The sequence below is a fragment of the Colias philodice genome, chromosome 27, assembly GCF_061535455.1.
Source record: "Colias philodice isolate Cphi_HAF_F1 chromosome 27, ilColPhil1 Martin Lab GWU primary, whole genome shotgun sequence".
Classification (NCBI taxonomy): Eukaryota; Metazoa; Arthropoda; class Insecta; order Lepidoptera; family Pieridae; genus Colias; species Colias philodice.
This window is the reverse complement of record NC_143112.1, coordinates 6,739,915-6,767,620: the sequence shown is the minus strand read 5'-3', so window position 1 is coordinate 6,767,620 and position 27,706 is coordinate 6,739,915. Positions and strand designations below refer to the sequence as shown.

Below are 27,706 nucleotides of genomic sequence, written 5' to 3'. Positions count from 1 at the left end.
AAAAATCTTCCTTTCCATATACCGCATCCAAATTTCGTCAACAGTGTACACTCGTTATGTATTGTGTACACGGCCTATAATTTAGCCTCTGATTTGACGTCTCTCGTGAACACTCTGCTATAAAAATAAAGCCTACATTTTCGGTGTTTTGTCACAATATAAGCGAAGAAAATTAACTTTCGTTTGGAACATGCGAAAAACATGATTTATTTATTTAATAGCTTACGTGACAAATGTTCTCTGTTATAGTATAAAAGTTAGGGTCGTTTACTTATAGACAATATTTTCTCTTAACTCTCGTCTTATATATTGTAATTATTCTAAATAATATTAATATATATAAATCTCGTGTCACAATGTTTGTCCTCAATGGACTCCTAAACCACTTAACCGATTATAATAAAATTCGCACACCATGTGCAGTTCGATCCAACTTGAGAGATAGGATAGTTTAAACATGTAGGTACCACGGGCGAAGCCGGTGCGGACCGCTAGTAATAATATATATTATTTAAACGAAAAAAGATTATCGAAATCGGTCCAACCGCGTGATATTTGAAATTTGGTCTAAATAATATATTAAACTGTGTAACTATTATTAAAAAATATTATTAACAAGAAAATACCAATTTTAAGATATACAGGGGGAATTAAAAGCCAATTGCCATTCAAATAAACATAATTTTCACAATTAAGTTAAATAAGATCTGAAATTCAAAGATAGGTATGCGAGAAAGACATAAAATTAAACATTTACTTTGAAACCCTTTTGGACTGAAACAACAATTGTTTACGATACTTACAATAGGAATTAAAATTAACATAGGTAAAATTGTGTTGTTGGAGTATTTAAATTTATTTATTTGTTTATTAAAAAAGGTTCATCAACATACTACGTATCTTTTTCGTTAAACAGTTACAATAAAAAAACCCGTTCCCGTAGGATTTCCGGGATAAAAACTATCCTATGCCCTTTCTCGGGTATCAAAATATCTCTATACCAAATTTCATGCAAATTGGTTCAGTAGTTAATGCGTGATTGAGTAACAGACAGACAGACAGAGTTACTTTCGCATTTATAATATTATATTCACAGAATCTAATAATAAATTATGCGAAATGTATACTCGATATATCTATACAATTAATTTGATTAAAATAAATATGTGCTCTTATGATAAAAGAGTTCAGATTGAGTTCAAATTATATGATAGAGTCCCGGTTATACTATTTGTAATTAAAATTTTATTGTCTTTCTTTTGTATGTAATATTAAATTATCGAATTTTTAAATATGAATTTATTGTAATACGCTTTAGATAACTGTAAGCTGTATCCCATTGTAGTGGTAATTGTACACATTTTGTTGGGTTGCGATCTGCTCGTGATACTGATGTGGCGCCTATGGACCCGGCAAGATCGTGGCCTGTTATGTGTATTTAATTTACATAAATAAAAATAAAAAAACGTCTACGTTCTACCAGATAACACATTATATTATTAACTAGCTGTGTCCCGCGGTTTCACCCGCATTACTCTGCTCCTGTTGGTCTTAGCATGATGATATTATATAGCCTATATTACTCGTGGATAATGTAGCTTTCGAATTGTGAAAGAATTTTTAAAATCGGTCCTGTAGTTTATGAGCCTATTCATTACAATCAATAAAACAAACAAAGTTTTCCTCTTTATAATATTAGTGTAGATAATAATAATTATATCATAATTATATAAATAAATTTTTAACTGTAATTATTATTAATATAAAAGCTTATATTAATAATAATTACAGTTAAAAATTTGAGAACGTGCAACTGTAGAAATATTGTTTTATCACCAATCCTTAATAATTATACGAAGTTTGAACTAAATCTGTGTAGTGTATCAAAATCCAGTCTTCAGTTCACATACAAACATACAGTTGAAGCCAATAAAAGCGTAGTGTTACAATAGACTATTCACTACAACCTTAACTTGTAAAAATAACCTTATTTAAAAATTAAAATCCGTTAAAATTTTAATTTCTAAATCTATACTAATATTATAGAGGAAAGGTTTGTATGTATGTATGGTTTTCACGCATAAACTACTGAATCGATATTGATGAAATTTGGCACAGACAATCTTTAGACCCTGAGAAAGAACATAGGCTACCTTTTATTGCCAAATATGTACCACGGGCGAAGCCGGGGCGGTCCGCTAGTGTATAATACTCGCGTAAAATGTAACATAAGATAATACTAAAATATCCCTAGTTCAAAAACCCTATCAACCGATTCAAATACTCCACTTTACCTAAGCCCCTTTGGCAACAAAATCACCCTACAGGATTTGAAACCATGACAAGTTATATTTACTTAAAAAACTTCCTGAACAAACACACGTAATTCTTTATAAGATAATCCGCAAAGCCTCTTGTTTATTTGGTTGGGCTATGAAATAAGCGGATGAAGTGCTTTAAAGCGATTTTAAATGGAATGATACGTTTAGATTTAAGCGTGATTTCCACACTGTTTAATAATAATTATGTTCTATGCTTTCAACTATTATGAATTCAACAGTTTGGTTTTATTAAGTTTATTTCTTAAAAGCACCAGAGTAATTGTTTGAATGTGGGTGAAATTTCGCACACAGATAGATTATCGCATTGTGAATATTTTTAAATAACATTACAGTACTTTCATACAATTTTCATAAATAGTTACTCGTACATGAAAATTAATCTTTGTTGAATGTAAAGAGTTCGTTATTGTCTGTATAAATTACTTAATGAATCCTTGTCAAAGCTTGGAAACAGAACCACAATAACAATACAAAACAAATTATAAAATGGATCACAGTTTACGATAATCTTCTATGATTATCATCTTAATATGATGATCATCTTCATCGTTTCTACAATGTAAAATAAACCTTAACAAAATAAAAAATAACGTGAAAAATCGCAAATTTCTTAGCCATACCCGATGCGTTAATCTCCCGCTGCGTGATAAGAGCCTCAAACGAAATCCTTAAAAATGGCGCCAACAAAGACCGTCATAACTCCCTTTGTGATAAACCGCAGGAATTTAAACCTTTTCTTGCGCAACTCTTATCTTTATTGTGTGAAAATTTGATAATTTAAAACCGGCGAATTGATATTTTACGGCCACTCCATTAACCTGTATAATCCGCTTTGAATTTCAAGTTTATTTGATGAATGTTTTTTTGCATAGCTTTTATCTCAGACTTTGAGCGGCGACCAAATGTAAAAATTCCGTAACGAAAAAACCTAACACCCCCCACTCCAACCGGCACAGCGATGCTATGCAATAGCTTTACCGCGGCAGTCCTCGAGTGCCACACGTATTTATTAACTAGCTGTTGCCCGCGACTTCGTCCGCGATTAGGTCGTTTTTCGTCATTCGTCGTTTAAAAAAAATACGTGACACTTTATTTTTGAATGTTCTTAATTATTGTCTCTTATAAAATTTAACTACTTACATTAAAATTGAACACTCTGATAAGAAAATCTTAAAATCTGAAGAAAACATGAATGAATGTGATTTAAATTCTACATTACTTAGTATCAAAATATAACTAAGCATGTTTGTGGTAAGTGGCCCGCGTGACGCGTCACTTGACCCCCCGCGAGTTCCCCTCCGTTGCTATGCGAAAATACATTCGTTGCTCTATTTTAGGAAAAATTTGTAATACTGTGGCCTGGGCGTAATGTCGATTTAAAACTGCATACATACGAATTAACCTGTTCTAAAATTGTGAAATGAGTTCAGTTTTAAATTTGAGAAATATTGATTTCTTGTATTCCACTATTCGTTGTAGTCGAATACAAAATATAGGTATTTAAACAAACTTAGGTTGGCCTACAGGCAAAAGGGATCCTATCAAATGGTAAACTTGACTTTGTATCTTAAAAGTAAGCATGAACGGACCTTCTGATAATTATTGAGCACCAAAGGATCATTTGAAACGCGCTACTATAAGAGCGAATATTGTCTAATAACAGTTTACATTGCACAGTATGTCCCTCTAAAAGTAGTGATTTCAAAGGTTCCGGTGTATCTTCAAATGAAAGCCGACTCCTTACTACACTTTAAAGCATTACAAAAAGAACATACTACGCCTTTACAGAAGATGATCTGTAATCAATTGTAAGGTTATAAGCAAACCCACTTTTATATTTGTCAGACCACACCACCGAATTCGTAGATTGTTTACCTCAAGTCATTAAGACTATGACGAAATCTGTCTGCAGTAAGACGGGCCTCTCGCTATTCGTCCGTTTCCAGAGACCGAATAGTTTCAATTCTTAATCTTTCATTAAACAAACTTATTAATCGTTCTTGTCTCATATAATTGTAATATTCGCGTCCCTACTCTAGTCATTGCTTATACTCATGTTCATCTTCAAGAGATCGAATAATATTATGATGCACCCTATCATTTGTCAAACGGTCTTCATATTGAGTAAAATTTCAGATTCTCGAGATAAAATATGACTGTCGTGATCAGTAGTGAGACGTAATTCCCTCTCAGTGAGGGTTTCGGTCTCACGGGATAGTACATTAAGCCGTTTGCGATCAGCTGTGAGACGTCATACCCTCTCAGTGAAGGTTTCGGTCTCACGGGATAGTAGGGGAGACCGGGTTTGGTTGTCTCACGGGTTGGTTGTCACAGCGGTCTTAACACAAAACTGAACTATCGAATAAGTCTGTTGAACAGCGTGGCAAGAGCGATACAGTGACAACGCTGTCCCCACTTCGCGTCAGACCGCCCCGATCTGCCGTGAGGGCCTCACACGTGTTTATTGTTTTCACATGAGGACCGAATATGCTCCTCATAACATCACTTTTTGTGAACGAAACGACAGCGCGGTTTAATTTAATGCCAACACCATTAGAAAAAAGGATTATTATTAATTGTGAAAAAATATCATGATTTACACTATTAACACTCTTTTAACATAAAATATAAGTCTGTGAGTGTGTAAAAATAAATCCAGCTAATTACACATGAAACTTATGTTTATAATTAGGTATACGACATGAAAATATATTAATTACCAAGCAATAATAATACAGATAAGCAGTGGTGGCTCAGTGGTGAGACCTCGGACTTCGAATCGATAAGTCCGGGGTTCGAGACCAGGCGAGCGCGCAGGAAATAAATAGATTTTTCAATTTATCTGCGCATGTTGTAACATCACCACTGCTCGAACGGTGAAGGAAAACATCGTGAGGAAACCGACATGTCAAAGAATTAAAAGGTTCGATGACATGTGTCATCCGCCAACACGCACTTGGCCAGCGTGGTGGATTATGGCCTGTACCCTCATAGGAGGCCCGTGTCCCAGCAGTGGGAACGTATATGGGCTGATGATGATGAATAAACAGATAAATACTGAACATAAGTAGGTATAATAGATATTAAGTAGTATTAGTTAAAATATACTTTGACTGTTAGTCAAAGTTTATTTTTACTAACAACATGTAAATGAAGAAGAAATAATAATTACCAACGAACTAACCTTTTCTATAATACTTAACACGGCACATTTTTCAAATTATCTTGCTCAACCCTGCTCAAAAATTTGAGGGTTTTGTTGGAACTTTAATATGTCAAAACTATGATATATCTAAACTACGATACAACTTGCTTGCGGAAATGCTCATTACAATTGTGAATCTAAAGAATAACTAACAACATACTATTCAATTTTATTGAGCTGATGAATATCTTTTGCCTGGAAGAAATCACCGTCGCCTAATAAATATACTGTGTTTTCTTATAAAACCGTTACATAATTTATTTTATCTACTTAAATAATGAAAATGATATTATATTTATAAAATATAAAACATATTATGTAAAATGATTAAAAATAAATAAATGAAGCAACTACGATTCAAAGAAAACATCTTTTTCAGTGTTAAAATGCTCTTAGCAATCCTGGATGATGAACTGTAGTATATCATGTACTCTGATCCCAGTACGGTCGGTACCTCGATAGCCATAACGATAAATATTATAATCAGATAACCGCAAAGTCAAAATAAAAACATTACTTGTACAGTTGTGAGTGCAAAATTTACGTTTCATTTGGAATAACATTTTTTTCGGTACTAAAATGTAGTCGTTTGATATGTGGTTGGCTGCGCCTCCTCTCCTTCCTGAAAAATATCCTCCAAAATTTCCCGAGATACTTCCAATGATTGAACCATTGGACGTTGGACATTAACTTCAGTCAAAAATTGACGAAGCGGATGATTACTAATTTCCACTTAATCCTCGCTGCTACTATCTTTATCATCAAATCATCAATTTTCAAGTGGTGTTGTAAAAATATCAGCAGAAATCGTCTTCCAAAGGCGATATAATTTTATGAGCATTGAATCTGTAAATAAAAAAATCAAAAGTTAACTGTAAATCTATAAAAAAAGCTACTTACAAATAAAATTTTATCAAAAACTACTGTTCCCAATGCACCTCAAAATAATAAAAGAATTCATCATTTTATTATTTCATTCTAAAAGTGTAATATAATACCTACCAACAAAAAACATGAATTGCTATCATTATAAAAAATAAATACCTATAAGTAACAACTTACTTTTTGTGGGAACGCATGATGGTGAAAATTCACAAAACACGAAGATTGCATTAATTGATATTTTTGGTTTTATGGCATTCAATTGCTTTATAAATATCACTACATAGTATAAAAAAAGTCGCTTTCTCTGTCCCTATGTCCCTTTGTATGCTTAAATCTTTAAAACTTCGCAACGGATTTTGATGCGGTTTTTTTAATAGATAGGCTGATTCAAGAGGAAGGTTTTAGTATATAATTTATTAGGTTTTAGACAAAGCGGACGAACCCGCGGGCGGTAAGCTAGTAAATTTATAAAATACGAAGATTTTTAAAATTGTAACTAATGAACGCAATCAATATTAGATTAACTGTAGATAATGGTGTCTAGTTTTACTTAAAATAATAAACATCTACCCTCACTTTAAAAAAATGTAGTATATTTATTATTTACACGAAATATACCTTATAGGGAAGGGAAGATATGGGCTAAAGAGTTAAATAAATAACATAATTATATTTAAATTATTAATTTATTCAGTAGTGTTAACATCTAAATTGATTTGATTTTTACGAAATCTCATAGATGGCGCTGTAAAAAAATTAACATTATACAACTTACATTCTGTTTCTCTTCCCAAGTTTTTATAATGTCAATGTGCATAATTTTTATAGTGTCAATCTAGATATTGTCAAACAACATTTATATATGCGTCATTTGATTATTAATTTCCAATAGTTAACGTGTGTTTGATTTTTCTAACACTTCATAGATGGCGCTGTTTCAAATTTGTCTTTATACTGCTAAGATTCATTTAACTGTTTCTCTGCCCAAATTACGTAAATGACATAGTTTTTATTTTGTAAAGCTAGATAATAGCATGGCTTACTCGAAACCAACATTTAAACATGAGTCTTTAGATTGTACGCTATCGTAGTACACGGAATATGTAAGAAAAATAAAGGCTCACAGCTCCTCCCCCGAAGGTGATATCATGATAATATGTTTAAACTATCCTCACCCGACCTCTTAGGAATATTCATGCAAAATTTGAAGTAAATCTATGCAGTACTTTTCGAGATTAGCCCGGTCAAACATACAGACAAACAGACAAACAGACAAACAGACAAACAGACAAAAATTCTAAAAACTATATTTTTGGCTTCTATATCGATTATAGATCATGGATTATGTATTCTTTTAAAAAAATATTCAATGTACAGTTTTGACTTTCCTACGATTTTATTATATGTATAGATAGACTAGTAAAAGGGACACTACAAACAAAGTAGACTTTGTTATTGAATACGTATAACTCAAACATTTATTTATTAATATAATTTTAAACATATTTAAATCTTAACCAATTTTTTACATAAACACAGAAATCAGAGATCTGCGTATGAATATAAATTGGATAGGAATCACTACATAATATAAAACAAAGCCACTTTGTCTGTCCCTATGTATGCTTAAATCTTTGAAACTACGCAACGGATTTTGATGCGGTTTTTTTAATAGATAGAGTGATTCAAGAGGAAGGTTTTAGTATATAATTTATTATGTTTTAGACAAAGCGGGCGAAGCCGCGGGCGGAAAGCTAGTAAGGCATAAATTCAAATATGTACTTGTTATCTCTACTGTAATCGATTGACCTTAAAATTATACAAAAATAAAATACTTCCAAAGGCACATAGGTATGATAAAAATTCCATAACTACATACATAAAATAAAAATAAAAAGCTTTCAGCTTTACGTAAAAATAAAGCTTCTTATTGGTAATTCTAAATGAATTGTCTTCAAAGGGAATTCCCTATTTCTTTGATACGTTTAATGTTCAAAATCATATTTATATAGTACTAGGTTTCCGCCCGCGGCTTCGCCCGCACAGTCAAAGAAAAACCCGCATAGTTCCCGTTCCCGTGGGATTTTCGGTATAAAACCTATCCTATTTCCCGGGATAAAAAGTAGCCTATGTCCTTTCTCGGGTATCAAAATATCTCTATACCAAATTTCATGCAAATTGGTTCAGTAGTTAAGGCGTGATTGAGTAACAAACAGACAGAGTTACTTTCGCATTTATAATATTAGTATGGATGCTTCCCTTAAAATTTTCTGTAGGAATAAAATCAACTTAGTAAAGGTTTTTATTTATAAGTTAAGTTAATAATATAAAGCTTTGTAAAATACTATTTATCTGTACTAATACTATAAAACTGAAGAGTTTGTTTGTTTGAACGCACTAATATCAGAAACCACGGGTCGGATTTGAAAAATTATTCCACTGTTAGATAAGTACTGCATTTATCGAGGAAAGCTGAAGCAATGCATAGGAGCAATGCAAAGAATAGGAGCGGAGCAATGCGGGTAAAATCGCGGGGCAATCTATTTTGTAATAATTTGATTTGTTGAATGCAAAATATTCATTTATGCTTTTTTATAAATAATAAGGTCTTCTTTTGTACGTAGATATGTAAGTTAATGAATTATGTGATTTTATCAAAGTGCTTTGTACTATTTCAATTCGCTTCATAGCTGTTTTTATTCATCTCATTTAGTGTTTGTTCTTTTCTTTTACAATGTAAATGAGTATATTATATTTTAATTTAATAAAGTTATTTAATTGTATACAAACGTTAGAACAATAAAATATACGGGAATATTTGCAAGGTTTTTATACACACTATAATCTAATATATGTATATATTATAAAGGCGAAAGTTTGTAAGTATGTATGGATGTATGGATGTTTGTTACTCTTTCACGTAAAAACTACTGAACCGATTACAATGAAATTAAGCACACATATAGAGGGTAACTTGGATTAACACATAGGATAGTTTTTATCCCGGAAATCCCACGGGAAAGGGAACTATGCGGGTTTTCCTTTGCAAACGCGGGCGAAGCCGCGGGCGGAAATCTAGTTATACCTATATTTGTATTCTAATGCAGTAAATTTTATTTGTATTCTAAGTTAGTTTAAACCAAACTCACCTAATAAAAACGAGTATGTGAATAATAATGAACGAATGAATGAATGAGAGCCTTATTGTACACACCAAATTACAGACATTACATAAAATTATGTGCTTTAACACACAAACAAATGAATCGAATTGAGTACAGTTTTTAAACGGAATTCAATCATAAACTTACCCTTATTACTTTATTTATTCCGAGAAAAACCGATAAAGCCTTACAAATAAAATATTAATAGAAAAAAAATGTTGTGTGGTTTTATGAAACCACGGTAAAAGTGAAACTGTTCGAACGGTTCCGAACACTGCTTTGTGTAGCGCATGTCGCGTGTCGGTCGGCTGCCGAGTAGGTATACCTACTCGGCAGCCGCGATACACGCGACATGCGCTACACAGACCAAAAAGTTTGAGACGATGTAATAAAAGTTTCACTTTAAAAATAAAATAAATGATTAAATATCTGTATCTATTATTTTGGCAAGAAAGAATTCGCGCAGAATGCCCATAAAGCCTTAATGTTTTAGGTTTATAGTCGGCTATAAAGGTCTTTTCTAAACATAATCACCGATTGGCTATTATTTTTTAGGGTTCCCTTTAAAGAACCCTAGAAACTCCATAACTTTAATATCTATGTTTTATTTACAAGTACTGTAATACACAATTAAATGAGCATTTGCTCTAGACTTTACTAACGTTTATTTATAGGAAAGGTATTTTAATCTTAATTTTAATTATATTTAACCAACAGAAAAAAACTACAATTTAAACCTACTTATTAAAATATACAATGATACCTACACTTTTTAGTATACAGATAAATTATGATAAAATTCATACATTTGTATTTGCGTCTGGGTTGTGTATGTGTTTGTGTGAATTATTTCCTATTTTATAAAACGAAACATAAGAGATTATTTCTTGTAGCTATAATTAGAAAAGTACAGAACCTTCGACTGAAAGGGAAGCGGACATGATGGTTTTTTATACGAACTCATAAAGTTTTAATAGCCAATGTTCTTAATGCCGCGTGTTCACAGTTGTGTTGAATTTGCGAAAACAAAACATTAAAAACTATCATATTATTACAATTATATTATAAAACTGTCATCACTATGTGCAAGCACAGTGTGCAAGAGTAAATAAAAAATATACAAGATAGATGTATAATATTTACATATTGCTATTAAAGATTAGTATATTTTATGCATTCTAAATACCGAAGCATTATATATATTATTATGAAATTTCTGTTAAAAATAAATATAAAATATTGAAATAGTTAATTGTTAATCGTGTAATTAAAATAATATATAGCTATATATTTTAATATTCCACAGTGAAAAATAGTTTTACATTTCCATGACAATATAATATGTTATTTTATTTTTAATGTCACTAAATGTGTACGTAGCTTTACATTCGATCAAAGGTTTGTTTTTACACTCATGAGTGATGCGATACGTTTATCTACAGCCTACGTCAATCTCATACATTAGTCTATTCTATTGAACGCTACGCTAACAGAAAGCCACTTGACTAGGGGGGCTGGTCGCGTAGCATTTATCGTAGCTGCGTAGCGCTGTAGACCTGCGTAGATGGATGCTACGAGATATCGGTATTATCCCATTAATATAACAGGAAATGTGTGACAATTTAGATATATAAAACCTTTTAGAGATAGTAAGGGTGTTCTTAACAATTATGGAGAATTAAGTATGTGTAAATCTGTTTTTCATTTTGATTCTTTTTTTACACTGTGGCGTTAAAATGCTATTTATTTTTTACATTTAGAAGTGAAAGTAAATATCTATTTATAACAAACGAGCTATATACGTTGAGCTGACTGATTATTTTGAAGTATACCTGCATTATATTTGTATAGAAAATGTTCCAAGATGAAGATTACTTAAAAGAAAACGGATTGTCTCAGAATTTGTTTTAAAAGAACCAAATAAATATTTCTTGGTACAGATAAATTACAGTTTAATTATAATTTAGTTACCGAACATTATTTCGCGAACAAAGCCAGTCAATGTAATTTAACAAAAATAAGCAATAACACTAAATAAACTTAACAAATATAAATTCTCCGGTTCGAGTCAATGAAATAATGTTAACCGTTGTTTATCGGTTCACCAATTTGTAAACTTCGTTTAAGTAATGCTTCTGATAATGGTTCGGGTGGCCCTAATGTTGTTCAATTGTTTTGTTTATCTTTTTAAACGCGGGTTCAACTTACTTGAACTTTAAACGGAGTTTAATCAGAGAGCAAAGGTTTTATGGACACTTCATTTAAGTTTTTTGTAAGGTGACTTTTGTGAATATTTATAACATATCGGTGACAATACAATAATATTGAGAGTTTAAGCATGATTTTTCAAACTATACAATTATTATCTTTAAAAATAGACAGCAAACCTTTCCAACGTTGCTAGGTGTCCTCTGTAAGTGAGAAATAAGCGGCACACAATTGGGGGCACCGGGGACGATTACACGGGCCAATGGACTGACTCTTCTTTGTCTTTGATAAGGGATATTAAACAATTGTCCTTGAGACAAAAAAACGTCTCAATTGTTTTAGTTTTTGTACAATTATTTTAAATGAGTTGTGACAATTTAACTTATTGCGATTTAGTGTATTAAATAATCAATGATTTAGCAAGTAAAAATAATAGCATTGTTATATACGTATTTAGAAGCTAGCTGTTCCCCGCAACTTCGTCCGCGTAGTCATAGTTCCCGTTTCCGTGAGATTTTTGGGATAAAAACTATCCTATGTGTTAATCTAAGTTTATATTATCTATGTGTGTGCCAAATTTCATTAAAATCGGTTTTGCAGTTTTTGCGTGAAGGAGTAACAAACAAACAAACATACAAAATTTCGCAATTATAATTTTTGGAAGATGACAGCATACAAAAACTGCACGTTGCTTAAAAATTACACAAAATACGATGAATATAAAATGACCATTTGCAATAGTGATCAACCTCTAAACGTTATAATAACAGGAAACGTTTGCCCCATGCCCCACGGGGGACATATCGAAAGATATTAAAGTAAAGTATATTAGTTTTTAGCTCCATGTTTCAAATGCAGGCAAAAATTTACACCCTTATTGTGCCAGTTATGGTTTTAATGCATGTTACTTCATTTACACCGAATATTAAATTCATTTTAATATTTTTAATATGAAGTAATAGTTATAAGAAATTAATAACAATATTTTTATTAAAAAGTCAATATTGTGTTCGTTATTAAGGATGGAGAGACAATATTTTTATCGATTATAAAAATGTACACTTGCTGATTAATAATAATATTGTCAGCACAAATTAAAATAATAATTAAAACTCATACTGATAAATTTTCCTATACTTACAATATATAAATCAAACTATTACTTATAATATGGTTAAAAATAATTCAATTAAACAGATGTATGATGTACATTTTAATGCCTCTAAATAAAAATAATTCAAAGAAAACCAAATTATATCGAAATTGAATGTACAATACATAAACTATTTTTAGCAGAAGTCTTTATATCATACCATAAAAAACTTCAAAACTACTTATTCAAAAATTTAGAATCGCCGAGCGCACCCGACTTTATTACGTCACGGTGTGATAGACAGTCAGTTTTATATGAAAAGTAGTTCTATGAGTACGTTTTTATTACTACAGCCTGTTTAATGTTGACGCTTTCGCTCATATAAGCTTTATGGTCGCACATAAAAATTATACGAAATACGGGAATCCAAGTTCCATTTATTATAGTGGTACTTATTGGGATTATATTTAAAGTGCCGTCACTAAAGCGTACGTTTAATGGTGTTTTAAGCTGGAATGGCTGAATTGATTTTGAGTCGCACAGATAAAAGATATAGCTTTCAGTATAAGTTACGTTTGATTATCTTCAGCGTATATTTCACACAGTAGAGACAGTTGTATTTTACAAGCATTTAAGTCATAACCCTGTTGGTCAACTTCAGGTAGGTAAGACACGATAATCAACATTTTCTTTTTCTAATTCACAATAAGCACTATTCTTATCACAAATACTATGGTAATGTGGAGAATACAAACGCAATTAACTTTACCACCTACTAAATTTAAACCAATATGAAAAAGATCTACCCCATCCATAGCCCACAAGCGCACGCTTTTCCTATTATAATACTACATATAACATTAAATACATCGTTGTCCTATTTAATAATATAGGACAAGTTATGTATGCAATTATAATTTAATTATTATTACTTATATAAGTTCAATAATTAATCCAATAATCAACTTTATGAATCACGTTCACAATAACATTGTTACGCTACGGTGTAACATGCTCCCAACGGGTAGTTTGCATTATATTACTCGGCTTTAGTTTTAATAGCCTACGTGAAACTATTTAATATGTCTCATTAACTGAATTTCGGTAGCGTGAGTTGGATATGCTTTTTACGGTGTGAGTGGAGGAAATTAATTGTTCATTATGGCTTTTTTGGGTTGGTGATTTAGTAATCTTGGTGTGTGAAATGGTGTAGGTTCGATCCGTATTAGTAAAAAATATATATTTAAATTAGTAGGTTTCGCTGCTTCACTTGCATGTTTTGTAGAGAAAATAACTAACCGCTATTTAGTTTTTAGATTTTAGACAATTATTAATACGTGTTTAATTAACCCATTGACCACCGAGCGGCCCGATCGGGCCGAGACACAATAGATTTTCTATTGTGTCTGTGATCCGAGGACTGACGGATTAAAGAAAATCGTGTTATTGTTTAACACAGGGAGAAGTACAAGTTATGTCAAAACCGGTTAATATAAACATACAAACCATACAAAAAACTCGCATTCTTTAATTTCAAAAATAACGATATTTATAACACAAATTAATTCAAACTCTATTACAATACATCTAAGGTTCATAACCCAATCAACAGCCACTGATAATGGTTATGTTTCGTCAATAAAAAATGTAATGGAAGTCTTTCGAATTATTATTTTGCAGCGAACTAAAAGCTGACATAAAACGCCTGTCTTTATAGACCGTAAAAGTTTTAAATTTTCCATCGCTGAAGCGCTTTGTTGTTCAAACTTAGCACTTAGAGTATTGGAAGTGTTGAGCGATAATTTTTAAAGCGATTAAATCGCTTTACGTCTCACAACAAAGCGCTTTAATATTTTAATGACTTATTGTTGTAAAATTTGAAGTTTCGTTTGACATAATCTATGTAATAAAAAGTAAAATGGACGGCTATTTCGCATGGTCGGGTCGTAATTGAAAAACGAAAATGTAATTTATCTTGTTTTTGTTTGATACTTTGAAATGGTTGTAGTTATAAGATGTTAATAGATATTAAACTACGCATTACCTATACAACAAAATTTGAACGGAATAACAATTTCGACTATGCAGTCGAACATTAAAAAAATATACAGATGAATTAATGTACTGACAAAAATATTATGTTTTTTAGAGGTTCTTTTTTTTTCAAACTCAAACTCAAACATTCATTTATTCAATCTTTGTGAGATAAATATTATAAAGTCCTATACTTCAATACTTGTAACAAAGTCTATCCGTTCCCACGTAACAGAAGGACAAACATACAAAGTAAAGAGATGAAACAGCGAAAACATTCCGTGAGATTGATTATCTTGCTCGACATGTTTTAATTGAGTTTCCTTCATTTGGAGCTAAATTGTTCAATTTCGCTTCACTTGTTTAATAGTGAAGAAAATTCATCATAGTGTGATAAGAACTATTTACTAGCTGTGCCCTGCGGTTTTAACCTGCATTGCTATTTGCTAGGCTCTTATTGGTCTTAGCGTGGTGATATAATATAGCCTATAGCCTTCCTTGATAAATGGTCTATCTAACACTGAAAGAATTTTTTAAATCGGACCCGTAGTTCCTGAGATTAGCTCGATCAACCAAGCAAACTACAGCTTTATAATATTAGTATAGATTTATTAAAACCTTATTGGTATGAAAATATGATGTTATGATTTACTAATTTTATGTTTAGAATACTTCTTTGTAATTCATAAAAATTGTTTTGTAAACATTTATTAAACAGGCGCCGTTTTTAATTGTAAATAATGAACGTAATTAATATGTTTATAAATAAATGTCAATTTGTTTTGTACAATAATAATAAACCTGCTAATGTGAATAGGTAAAATATAAACACTTAATTATATATTTGTAAGCGTAAGACATTTAAGAATTTTACTAATATTCTAAAATAAAAAAATCGGTTAAGTACAAGTCATATCGTGACCTAAAAAGGATTCCGAAAGGAAGAGAAACTGCAAAAAAAATTGGTCTCCCATCGAATTTGTGACCGCACCAACTGTTGGTTAACCTTTATATTTATTAAGTACACATTTGGCAATTCATTTTTGTTATATAAATATCAATTGCCCAACTATAAAACGCTTACAATAAATGTAATTTATTTAATCAAAGCTATAAAAACAACCAGTAAATAGTATATAATGTTGCCGTTTCAAACGAGAATTCAATTAGAGAAGTCAAGAGCAGATATTAATCAATCAAAATGAAAGGTTTCTCGATCATTCTACAGATAGTTGTGTTGTAGTTTACATATAAATAATTACATTTTCAAGCGTAGAGTTAACGGGTACCTAATATCTTCTAGGGAAGCGCGTGGCATCTTAGGTCACATCTTTTTTTCAGAGTGGAGAATGCTCCTGCATACCTACGGCCTTCGGGGAAAAGGCCGTAGGTTATATCGGACTCCCACTACCTACAGATGAACCATATGCAGTGGACCTACCGACTAAACTCCACTGTGTTCTGTCCCGCCGCAGTTAGCCGGGGCCGCGGGTACCTTCTAGGGAAGCGTGTACCATCTTAGCTTAACATCAGGCGAGATTGTGGTCAAGCGCTTCCCTATTGTCAAAAAAAGAGCATGTGTCAGAAGTGAAACTTCTTTCGCAAGATTCAAAGATACCAAAATCACCGCCTTTAACAATGAAGTGACGGTATTGCCATGACCTTGAATTTTTTTTTACTCTCAACGTGCCTAAAGAAGTTTCATTTCAAAAATAACTTTATAATACTACTAGCTTTCCGTCCGCATCTTCTGGTCTTATGTGAATGATATTTTTTACAAAATATAGTAATCTATGTATGTATAGATAATATTATATGTCACGGATTCTCATATAAGTTACAGGTTAATAAAAAAATTGATTTCATACTATGTAATTTTCCGGTTTTTCAACAAAATCCTAATTTAATGAAAAACCTGCGACATACTACGTGACCAAGCCAACTAGACCCTTTTCAACTGTGACGTCACCCGCCCATGTCTCGGGTACAGATAGCAAAAATAAAAATATTAATAATATCACTGTTCGCTCTCCGCTATGAATAGTCTTATTTTTCCCCATTTCGAGGGCTGTCTATGAATGAAAGGAAAGGGTAAAAACTTAAAGAAATAACAACAAAAAACTTAACAGTCAACAACAAGATTTAACGATTTAACAATAAAAAGTACAGAAATAACTAGCGATGCGAAACGTAGATGCGTCGATGCTGCGATCCGTACTAAGGCGAACGCGGTACCTGAGGCGGTAAGCGGGCGGGGAGGCCGCATTCCACCCGAGCGTCTAGTTGGCTTGGTCGAATAATATAGATAGGTATCCATCTCTTGCCTATCAGTCTTAATATTTATAAAAGTTATCACTGTCGTCTTGTAATATGATTATACTATTAAATAAAGGTACTTTTGTGATGATAAATTCTTTTTTCACAACAATAATGTGTGGATTAGAGTTATCACATGTCAAACTACACAAATCTTCAAATAGAAGCAAATATTCGACATGTCGATTTCCTCGCGACGTTCCCTTTCATCTATAGAAAGCTGTTATCGTGAAAATAAACTGAAATATATTTATTAATATGCTTTCCTAGTTTCAAAATAGACTTTTCCATTTATAATAATATATTTGATGTTGTATACTAGCTGTGCGCGCGGTTTTATCCGAATTTCTTTGTTTCTATTGGTCTTAGCATGATAATTGATATAAATTTAAGATTCTCGATAAATGGGCTATCTAACAATGAAATTATTTTTTAAATCGGACCAGTAGTTTCTGAGATAAGCGCGTTCAAACAAACAAACTATTCAGATTTATAAAATTAAGTTTAGATTATTCGATAGGAGACACTGTCTTACCCCTTTTACGCTGTACCACTTTTTTATAATGACTCTAACATCGCAATACACAGGCTCACAGCTATGTTGTAGTTAAATAATAAAACCGTACAAAATAAACGTTTCCAAATAGATCTTCTGTAACTGACTGTTTTAATTGAGTTTCGTAACGTTTCAAATGAGTTGGCCCAACTTCCCGGGATTGATTAACAACATTTATTTAGTTTCTGTCTATTACAGAACTATTTAATCGTATAATCCCATTTATTTTGTAAACTAAGACGTCAGTTTATATCATAAACGTGGCTACGTATTGATTTTTATGAAATGAAACGTGGTTTAAGTATTACATTTGAACAATCATCGAATTATTTCGGCATTTATACAAATTAACACAAAGCTAAATCTAACACAATTTAAACATGCTTAATATTACTAAAGAATAATATATTATTGCTTATTTCCTTATAAGTATGAGCTATCAGAACTGATGAAAATATATTATTCAATTTACATAATATTTTAACGTACCTATATCATGTAACTCCATAATATTATTATGATTTGTATATGAATCGAATTTCTTACCGATGTTTCTCGGTAAAAGCAAGTTTACAAATCTACCACAGATAAAAAAATGCTATTCATAAACATTTAAAAACTTGAAAATAAAAAATTGTTGTGTTTCTCAGTTAACTTATTTTGTGTACTTATCTTAAACTAAATATACATAAATTATATAATTGGGAGCTACAAATAAACAAATTTAAATATCATTTAATACAAAAAATCTTTCTATCTTTCCAGGATGTCAATATCCCACGAGCCCAACACCACGTACGCTGAGCTTGTGATCACCAACGTGCAGCCTGGTGATGAGGGGGTCTACCGCTGCGAGATCACATACCTTCAAGTGGGGGAGGATTGTAATACTGTGCAGATCACGGATTTCCATACTTATAGTAAGTGGATGCTTTTAGTCAATCTTTTTTTAGTATTGGGCTTAAAATAAAACTACAAAAATAAGATTTAGATAATAGTTTAACAAATTGACGGTATGGTCTTATTTCTGTACAGATTGTACTGCATAAATAAACTTCAAAATATGTTCTCTCACGTAGCTGTTTTATCTGTAAAAGAAAGGAAAAAAAATAAGGTATTAATTAAAACAGTAGAATACTTATTATGGAAAATGGCAAAGTAACTTGTTAACTATTAATTATTTAAAATTTTCATTTATACATATTATTACATTTGTACAGTTACTAGATAGAGCCCGCGGCTTCGCTTGCATGTAACACAGGTAAAAAGTAGCACATATTATGCTAATCAAGGATATAATCTATTTTTGTACATAATTACTTACAAATGTAATCAGCTCTTGTCATGTGAAAGAGTAACAAACATCCATACATACATCCTCACAAACTTTCACAGACATACAACTATTATTATGTATATCTACGTATATGTCACATATTATATTATACGTAGGTAATTCCAATAAAAAGCAATCGACGATCAATCGTAAAAGTGAAGTTCCGTGTTCCTTTGTGGGTTATGGGGTAAATGTAATTCACATCTGTTTCTTATCGATTTTCCGAGTATATGAACTTTATTCTGTAGCTTACCAATTTGAGGCATTTTTTACCTAACTCAAATTATGCTCTAGGCTCTCAAACTCAAACTTTTATTTATTCAATTAGACTTCTTCTAGAAGCACTTTTATTTTGAATCGTCTTTACATATTTTTAACACTTACCACTCACGCGTCAATCACAGTATGACAGATATACAAACATAAAATATATACATAATCACTACATAGTATGTATAAAACAAAGTCGCTTTATCTGTCCCTATGTCCCTAAATACGCAACGGATTTTGATTTTTTTAGATAGAGTGATTTTTCAGGAAGGTTTTATTATATAATTTATTAGGTTTTAAAAGCCGCGTCGTGGGCGGAATGCTAGTATATTATATATAACGCAGGCACACATACATATAATAATTCACACATTCCCATTACGGTCAGATTACCCTCCATTTCTGTCATAAACAGATCAGTAGGATGCCATCCTTCATCATGTGCGGACGTCGAAATCAATAATCTTTTCTAGTCATGTTTATGACATTAATAATTCGACTCTCTCTGCATAATATGACAATATGAATAACCCGGCAATCTTCACAATCTTTCTCAAATTAATATAATATTCCAGACGAGGATACGAGGGTATAATAATATAAATAAACTAATTCGCAACGCATATCATAAATGACATTAAGCGATCGTATTGAATGAAATCCCATTTTTAGTGATGCGCTATTTTAGTTGTCTGTGTCGATATTTTTTTCGTATTTGTTTTCATATTCTCTATTCTATTCCTTTTACGAAATATCGCATATAAAATGAATTGTGTAATACTAATATTGGCTTTCTTTGTAACACCACTATCGTATCACACCACTAATTTAGTAGTCGAAAAACATGTCTGAATATATTTCAACTTCAACTATGAAAGTTTCGAATATTTATTGTGTAAGTAAAGAAGTCACAAAATTAATGAGACTGAATACCGATTGAGTTTGTTTTGCATGCTCCGGTTCATCGTCGCACGGAATGAACAGCTTATTTTGCAATTATTAATTTTGTAATTATAATTATTTGTAATCCTAAGGGCCGATTTTTCAATCGCGAGATAAACAGTCTAATAACTACCTCTCGAATAGATTTATTCAATTATTTATCTAACTCATAACGGCTCGCCTATTTTTCAATCGTGATTTATTTGATAAATAACTATCTGACCAAATATTTCCATATTGGCAGCTCTGCTCTCGGAGTGGCGAAACAAAAATATTAAATTAGTCAGGTTAGAGCGGGATAGAGTCAACTCTTGCAATTTGTCAACAACCGTCATTATGACTCACGTCAGGAGTGCATTTTAGTTTGTCTTGTATTGCTCTTGTCTTCTATGATTGTTGATTGTTGTTTTGATTCGAGTAAAGAGTTTGGTTAAATTTGTGTTTCAATTTATATATTTTACGATAGAAACGACATACTTAAAGGCAGCGTTCAGCAAATTTTCAATGGCATGGTCATCAGTACTATCAAAAACATCAATTTCAATATGATTTTAATTGATAATAATTATATAGAAAGAGGTTTAATTGTTAATAATTCTACGCTCTATGTTATGACATACGAAAATATCCCAAATTTGACGCGTCAGTTGTCAACTCAAACGCCTAACCGTCGAATAGCACGCTATCTGGCCGTTGGAGCGGCAAATAGATTTATTCCTCAAATAACGTAGTTATTCGATAGATAAGTCCTATTCGTCTATTGAAAAATTGAATATTTTGTTAACTGAAGAATAAAGTCTATCTAGCTGTTTATCTGGGCATTGAAAAATCGGCCCTAAATCCATTAACAGAGGCATATAATACCTTTGGAGCTATGGGATACTTTTTTCGCGAAAATTTAACTAAAAATTATGTACTACGTGACACATTCGTGATGCAAAAATTTTTAGAAGCCGTGCTGACCGGAAAAATAATAGGGTAGGTATCGGTATTTGTATTTATAAGTATAAACAAAATTTTACGATACGCATATATAATATACATAATATCATATTCATACGATTACGCATATAATATATTAATATGGATAGCTGCAATTAAGTAACACTACACAAGCAATTACCGATATCCATGCCTATGTTAAACTAGATATCGATAACCAATTAGCACATCACTAGTGAACAGTTTCATTGCCAATAGGATATTACTTCCATTTCGCCCGAAGCGATTGTATGTGCTACATTTTCTTTCTCTCTCACACGCACGTGACCCTCATTATGGAAGAGGGAGTAAAAATATTAAAACTGATTTGCAGTACATTGCGGAGTTGGTATGAAAACTTGGAAATAGTCAAATTTTGGGTGGAACATAGCGAGCAATGTATTATAAAAAAGCGATTAAGTAAAATAGTGAGCTAATAAGGCGCTTTCATAATATTATTGTTTATCCTTCACGATGTACAGAAATGGAACTGTATTGTTTATTTAACGATTCCGGTGGACTTAATTTTTGTCTCAGTCAAATATTTACTTTGTTTATACGAAAATTATAGTAATAGTTTCTTTCTTGTATAATATACCTACATACTTTATGATTACCCTTTCTTGTTATGATTGTGGAAGAAATATACGTATTAGTATCATGGGTTTCTTGAAGTAATTATTATTTAGTTGTTAGTAATATTTTCAGGAAATTATTTAATTATTTACCTACTGCAAGTCCCTTTGAATAGACAGGCCGTGTATAAGATTAAGATGCTATAGCTTAGTTCGACATAGATTTCGGCATAGATTCAACTTGAAAACCTTTATTTGTGACATTTTTTTATAAAGCTTATCGTAATATTATTCTCTTTTCATAGAATTAACATTTATTACGATCTAGTAACAGATAGAAACCAAATTGGAACTTTTTTAGGTCAATATAAATACTTTTTATAAATCGTTAAAAAACAGATTATCCCCAATTCTTAGTTAATAGCCATATAAATAATTAAAGAATTAATATTGGCACGAGTTTCGAGTCTAACCCGCAAGCGACCGACGGTCCATCCGGCTTCAATTAATAACTAACGTTTAATTGAAACTCCAGTTTGTCAAATGGTTTATAGGTTATGTTTTTATTCTAGAGATCTAGATTTGGTGGTTTGGAGTGATTAATTATGTATACATTGGTTTAAATTATTTGTTGTTTCATTACATCGAATGTAGGAAAAATGTAAGAAAAAACTGTTGTAGAAACTTCGAGTACAAACTGTACCTACCTACGTACTACCTATTACATATTATTTACTATACTTATTGTTGTTATGAAAAAAAATTTAATTCCAAATTTTTCACTTAATTTTAAAGTATTTAGCAATTCCTAAACGAACATTGTGCAGGTAAAAAACTATTTCTACAAGATAATTCATTAATAAATCATAATATTATAAATAAGAGAAGAAAAATCTTAGGCCATTAAAACTAAAACCCCATCGAACAATTATAATAAATATCTTGATGAAAATAAATCAATGTGCAAATGGAATTTAATCACCATTCCAAATTTAAATCCAATAGAATCCATTTAATCGCAATTCAAACGACATAAACACTAACAAGAATCACTCGAGCGTTATTTCGCAAAAATTCAATTTTCCAATTTAAACCCGATCTATTTTATCCTAATGTATTCCTCTTTATGATTGAAGATCGCTTAAAATACATTAAAATCTGACTTAGAGCAAATTGAACGCGCCATTTGGTGCTCGATTGAACACCAAATGAATGAATGTAAATTATTTGCTTAATCCAAGCATTTTATATAATTTACATACAAATGTAAAATTTGTGACCTCAAGACAATAGGCTGGTTATGCACGAGCGGTTGTGTAAATAATGACGGTTGGTTGATAAGTGTTTATTTTATCCACACTTTTAAATATTTGAAAATGATTTAGTTATGCATGATAAACATGTATTCTTAACATATTTTAGTCGAAAAAGCTGATATCTGGATAAAATATATGAAATGTAAATACCTGTATATCTATATTATGTATAAGTATATAGGTACATAATACAAAAAAACACATAAAACTAATATTTTGAATATCTGTCTGTTAATGATCTAAAAGAAATAATGTGCGCATCATGAAACTAGTTTTATACATTTTAACATCATTATATTCAATTTCAAGTAACCTATAATGACATAGCGTAAACTCCACGTTCCATACGCTCGTTTATACCTAGCCTTAAAGTGATTAGTGCGAGGGGACGAAAGACCTAAGGGGATGCTTTCAATCTTTTAAACTCCGTCGCAGTTTTAGTGTTAATTAATTATTTATCGTCAAGAAATTTACATTTTCTAACATTTTCCTGAATATAAAGTGAATTTAAATTAGTTTGAAAATTCGTATCGCCTGTCGATAAATTGAATTTAAATATTTATCGTCTATGTAAGCGATGAACAAGTTATGAAGTTTTAACTTGACCGTGTTCTTCTCGTCCATTATATTACATCGTGTTGTTTTTAAAATGTGGTTTGGGATAGTGTCTTCAATATATTTTACATTCTTAGCTTAATCAGCCATTTAAATAAAGGTCCAGCCAGACATATAAACATAATAATATATCTAAAATATTACATGATTATTGAAGAATTAATAAAATAAATTTCTATTAGTCGGATAAAATTTTAATCTAGGTAAATCTAGGATTAAAACTAGACTGTTGACATAATCTGTTTACAACTACAACAATGAGACTCGAATCTAAATTAAATCTATAAGAAAGCGATAATATTTTATTCTTTACTGCAATAACAATGCAATTTTTAATGATACAGTGAATATTGATTTAAATTCCGCGATGTGATAATCGTGTTTTTAACTCGTTAAAAATACTACATTTAATAATAATTGATTAAAGAATCAGATAGATACAAACCTCATTTGGTGATTTTTCACAGCTACGATTTATTATATACTAGCTTTCCGCCCGCGGCTTCGCCCGCGTTTTCAGAGAAAAACCCGTTCCCGTAGGATTTCCGGGATAAAACCTATCCTATGTCCTTTCTCGGGTATCAAAATATATCTATACCAAATTTCATGCAAATTGGTTCAGTAGTTCTGGCGTGATTGAGTAACAGACAGACAGACAGAGTTACTTTCGCATTTATAATATTAGTATGGATAATATGCACAAAATCATATTGAATTTCGGTAAGAGTTGTTCCAAATAAGGTACTATAGTGAGTCTATTAATGGTGGCACAGTTGAAAGGGGAGCTCGTCGGGATTTGATAATTCAGTTAAAACATTTTACAACGTAACCCAAGTTAACTTCAACTGTTTTATAACTTAGTTTAACTTAATTAGGTGCAAAATATTGTGTTTGTTAATTTATGTAACGGTGGGAATGGTTTGCTACCGGCATTCAAATGTTAGATTAAATGTAACGTTAGTTAAAAGATATATCACGCTTGGGAGTTGCGCAAGGATGTGAAGTTGGGCCAACTCTTCTCTTTGAATATGTAAATGAAGTTGTAAGTTAATGTTATAAAATTCGTTATATAAGTAAAAGTATGTTTGATAAACAATTGTATAAAATAAATATAATATGAGACAATTATTAATACCCTCTGTCCGTAGTACGTTTTCTCTTTTCATTCTTGAGCCGTTCAATATTTTTATTTTTATTTCAAGATATAAATAATCACAGAAACAAAATAATCGGGTAGGCTATTTGCTGAACTGAAAGTTGATTAACGTGGCGAAATAGACGACAGTAAATTATTTTGTATTAGAAAGAATTTTATAAAACAAAATCACCCATCGCGTCCGTCTGCCTGTCTGTTCACGATAAACTCAAAAAGAACTTGACCGATTTTCATCAGTTTTCACCAATGGGTAGCGACATTCTCGTGGAAGGTTTCAGTATACATTTCTTTAAGCTTTCGACAACGCAGGCAATGTCACGGGTGGAAAGTTAGTGTAAAATTTTAGTTTTGACACAACCGAATCCGCGGGCAGAAAGCTAGTTCAAAAACATATTTTAAACGCCTACATCACCACAATGACGCGAACCGCTCAAAAAGTTTCTCGTAATCCCGCATGACGAAGGAAATCCTCACCACCTAAAGACAATATACAATCCATCACTTGCGTTATCGTGCGAACATCACAACATACATCATAACCATTGTTCGCTCAGTTCCCTTGTATCCGTTTCCGCGCACACCGAGCCAGCAATGTAGGACGTAATAAATTGTTTGGAAAAATGCATCGTTGGATCGCGCTGTGTTTTCCTTCCTGTGTACAGTTCGGAATGTTACACTTAGAATCGTGTTATTTGGGCCATGAACTTTTATAATTATAGTGTAAGTAGCTTGTTGTGTGTAGATTGTGCTGTTGTTTTCAGTGTGTCATTATTGTGAACAAAAGTTGTGTTTATATATTATCATAGACTAATATATTCAAGATATTATTGAGTAATTAGTATGAAATTATGTTTTCCTTTTTAGTTAGTAGACGTTGTTTATGTTTTGCGTATTTATGTAGTGCATCATTTCATATACCTACATAATATTATGCTATGTCTGTTGTCTATATTAATATATTATATGTAGACAGACAGATGAATAGTTCTGTTCGTCTTAAACTGAAAAACTACTACACCGATTTTCATTGTTTCCAATTGATAGAGTCGTTCTCAAGGAATATTAACAAAATTCTAATGAATAACCAACTATTGCTTTTCTTATTCAATAAATAAGCCTAAATTTCATAAAATAAGTTATATTTCCCACATAAAATTTCATTCATTCATTTATTTATTTATTCATTCATTCATTTATTTTTTCATACAAAATAATTATTTAACGCCCACCTATCATGAATACAAAGTAATGTACATTTAAATAAAAACGATTAAATAGGTCTCCCTACTCTTCCATCAAACACTACACAATTCTAATAACAGGCTTTCCAATATCGTAAGAAATAATAACTCCATTATTAGGTACTAAATGATAGACGATATTACAGGGAAATCCAGTGTGGATAATAGTATAGTAATTATTTAACGACTGTCCGTTTAGCGCCGTTTTGATTGGCTGTCAATGAAAAATTATGGGTTATTATCATTGCTATATTAGTCTCGACAAAAGAGCCCCTGTACTATAATGTCTTAAATAAATAAATAAATATTTCAAACAATTTTTACACACGGCACGATCTGATCCCATACTAAGCGTTCGCTTGTGTTATGGAAACCAGATGGCTGATAAACATACATATATATAATTTACACTACATACACAGAGCAAACATCTATGTTCATAGCACAAATATTTGCCTCGGGTGGGAATCGAACCCATGACCTCTGGCTTGGAAGGCAGGGCCACAACCAACCAAGCCAACCGGTCAGTCAGTCAAAGCAGTTTTATTTCCAATGTGTGAAAGTGACAGCGCTATTTAGGTCGTCTAGTGCCATCTCTTTCCCATGCTGGAAATAATACTTATATATTTGTATTTTATATTTTAAATTATATATTTGTATTTTATTTGATTGATTTCTTTGCAATGCCTTTGTTAGTGGTGTATATTTTATGACTTATTTATTTGTCTTCAGCAGGAATCGAACCCAGAATCTCTAACTTATATCATACAAAAAAATATTGACGCAAATTAATATGAACAATTTACGCATACATTTACCAATACTTATCTACTATATTTTATCAAATTGCATAGCCCCAATTAATTTTGAAACTATCAAAATAATGACGAATCATAATTAACATTAATAATGTATTAACTTGATAATTATGTAATCGGTTAATTTGTTTAAACAGAACTATTTATCTGATAAGGGACGAATTTTCAATCCTTGGTTAAAACTGCTATATCCAATAAAACATAATACATATACTTACAATAAAATAATAATGTCAACTGTGTAATATTTATATCAAAAGTTGTGCAAAAGAACACATTTTTAATTATTGTTTTCTTATAGGTATGTTACTAGCTTTCCACCCGCGACTTCACCCGCGAAATATAGGCAGACGCGCATAGTTACCGTTTCCGTGGGATTTCCGGTATAAAAATTATCATATACCTTTCACAAAGTATCTCTATCAAATCTAGTAGTCTATTCATCTAGTATCAAAACTTCATTAAAATCGGTTCATCGGTTGCGGTAAACCAGAGACAGACAGACTTAATTTCGCATTTATAATATTTAAGTTAGGATTCGACGAATAAGTTTTACCTATAATTTGTTATATCGCCTGCAAATAATATATTAAATTTGCTAACGTATTTATCTCGAAAATAAACTTTTAATTAATTCAGGTGGATATAGTAAT

At 31.5% G+C, this 27,706-nt stretch overlaps 1 protein-coding gene across 2 annotated transcripts in view; it reads left to right on the top strand.

The window, feature by feature from the left end:
* nrm (neuromusculin) overlaps positions 1 to 27,706 on the top strand; it is a 361,740-nt gene that overhangs the window by 235,698 nt on the left and 98,336 nt on the right. For both annotated transcript variants that reach the window (XM_089711855.1, XM_089711856.1), the window contains exon 4: positions 18,569 to 18,723. In XM_089711855.1, coding sequence (XP_089567981.1) covers positions 18,569 to 18,723 — 155 coding nt within the window. The remainder of the gene's footprint in view (positions 1 to 18,568; positions 18,724 to 27,706) is intronic.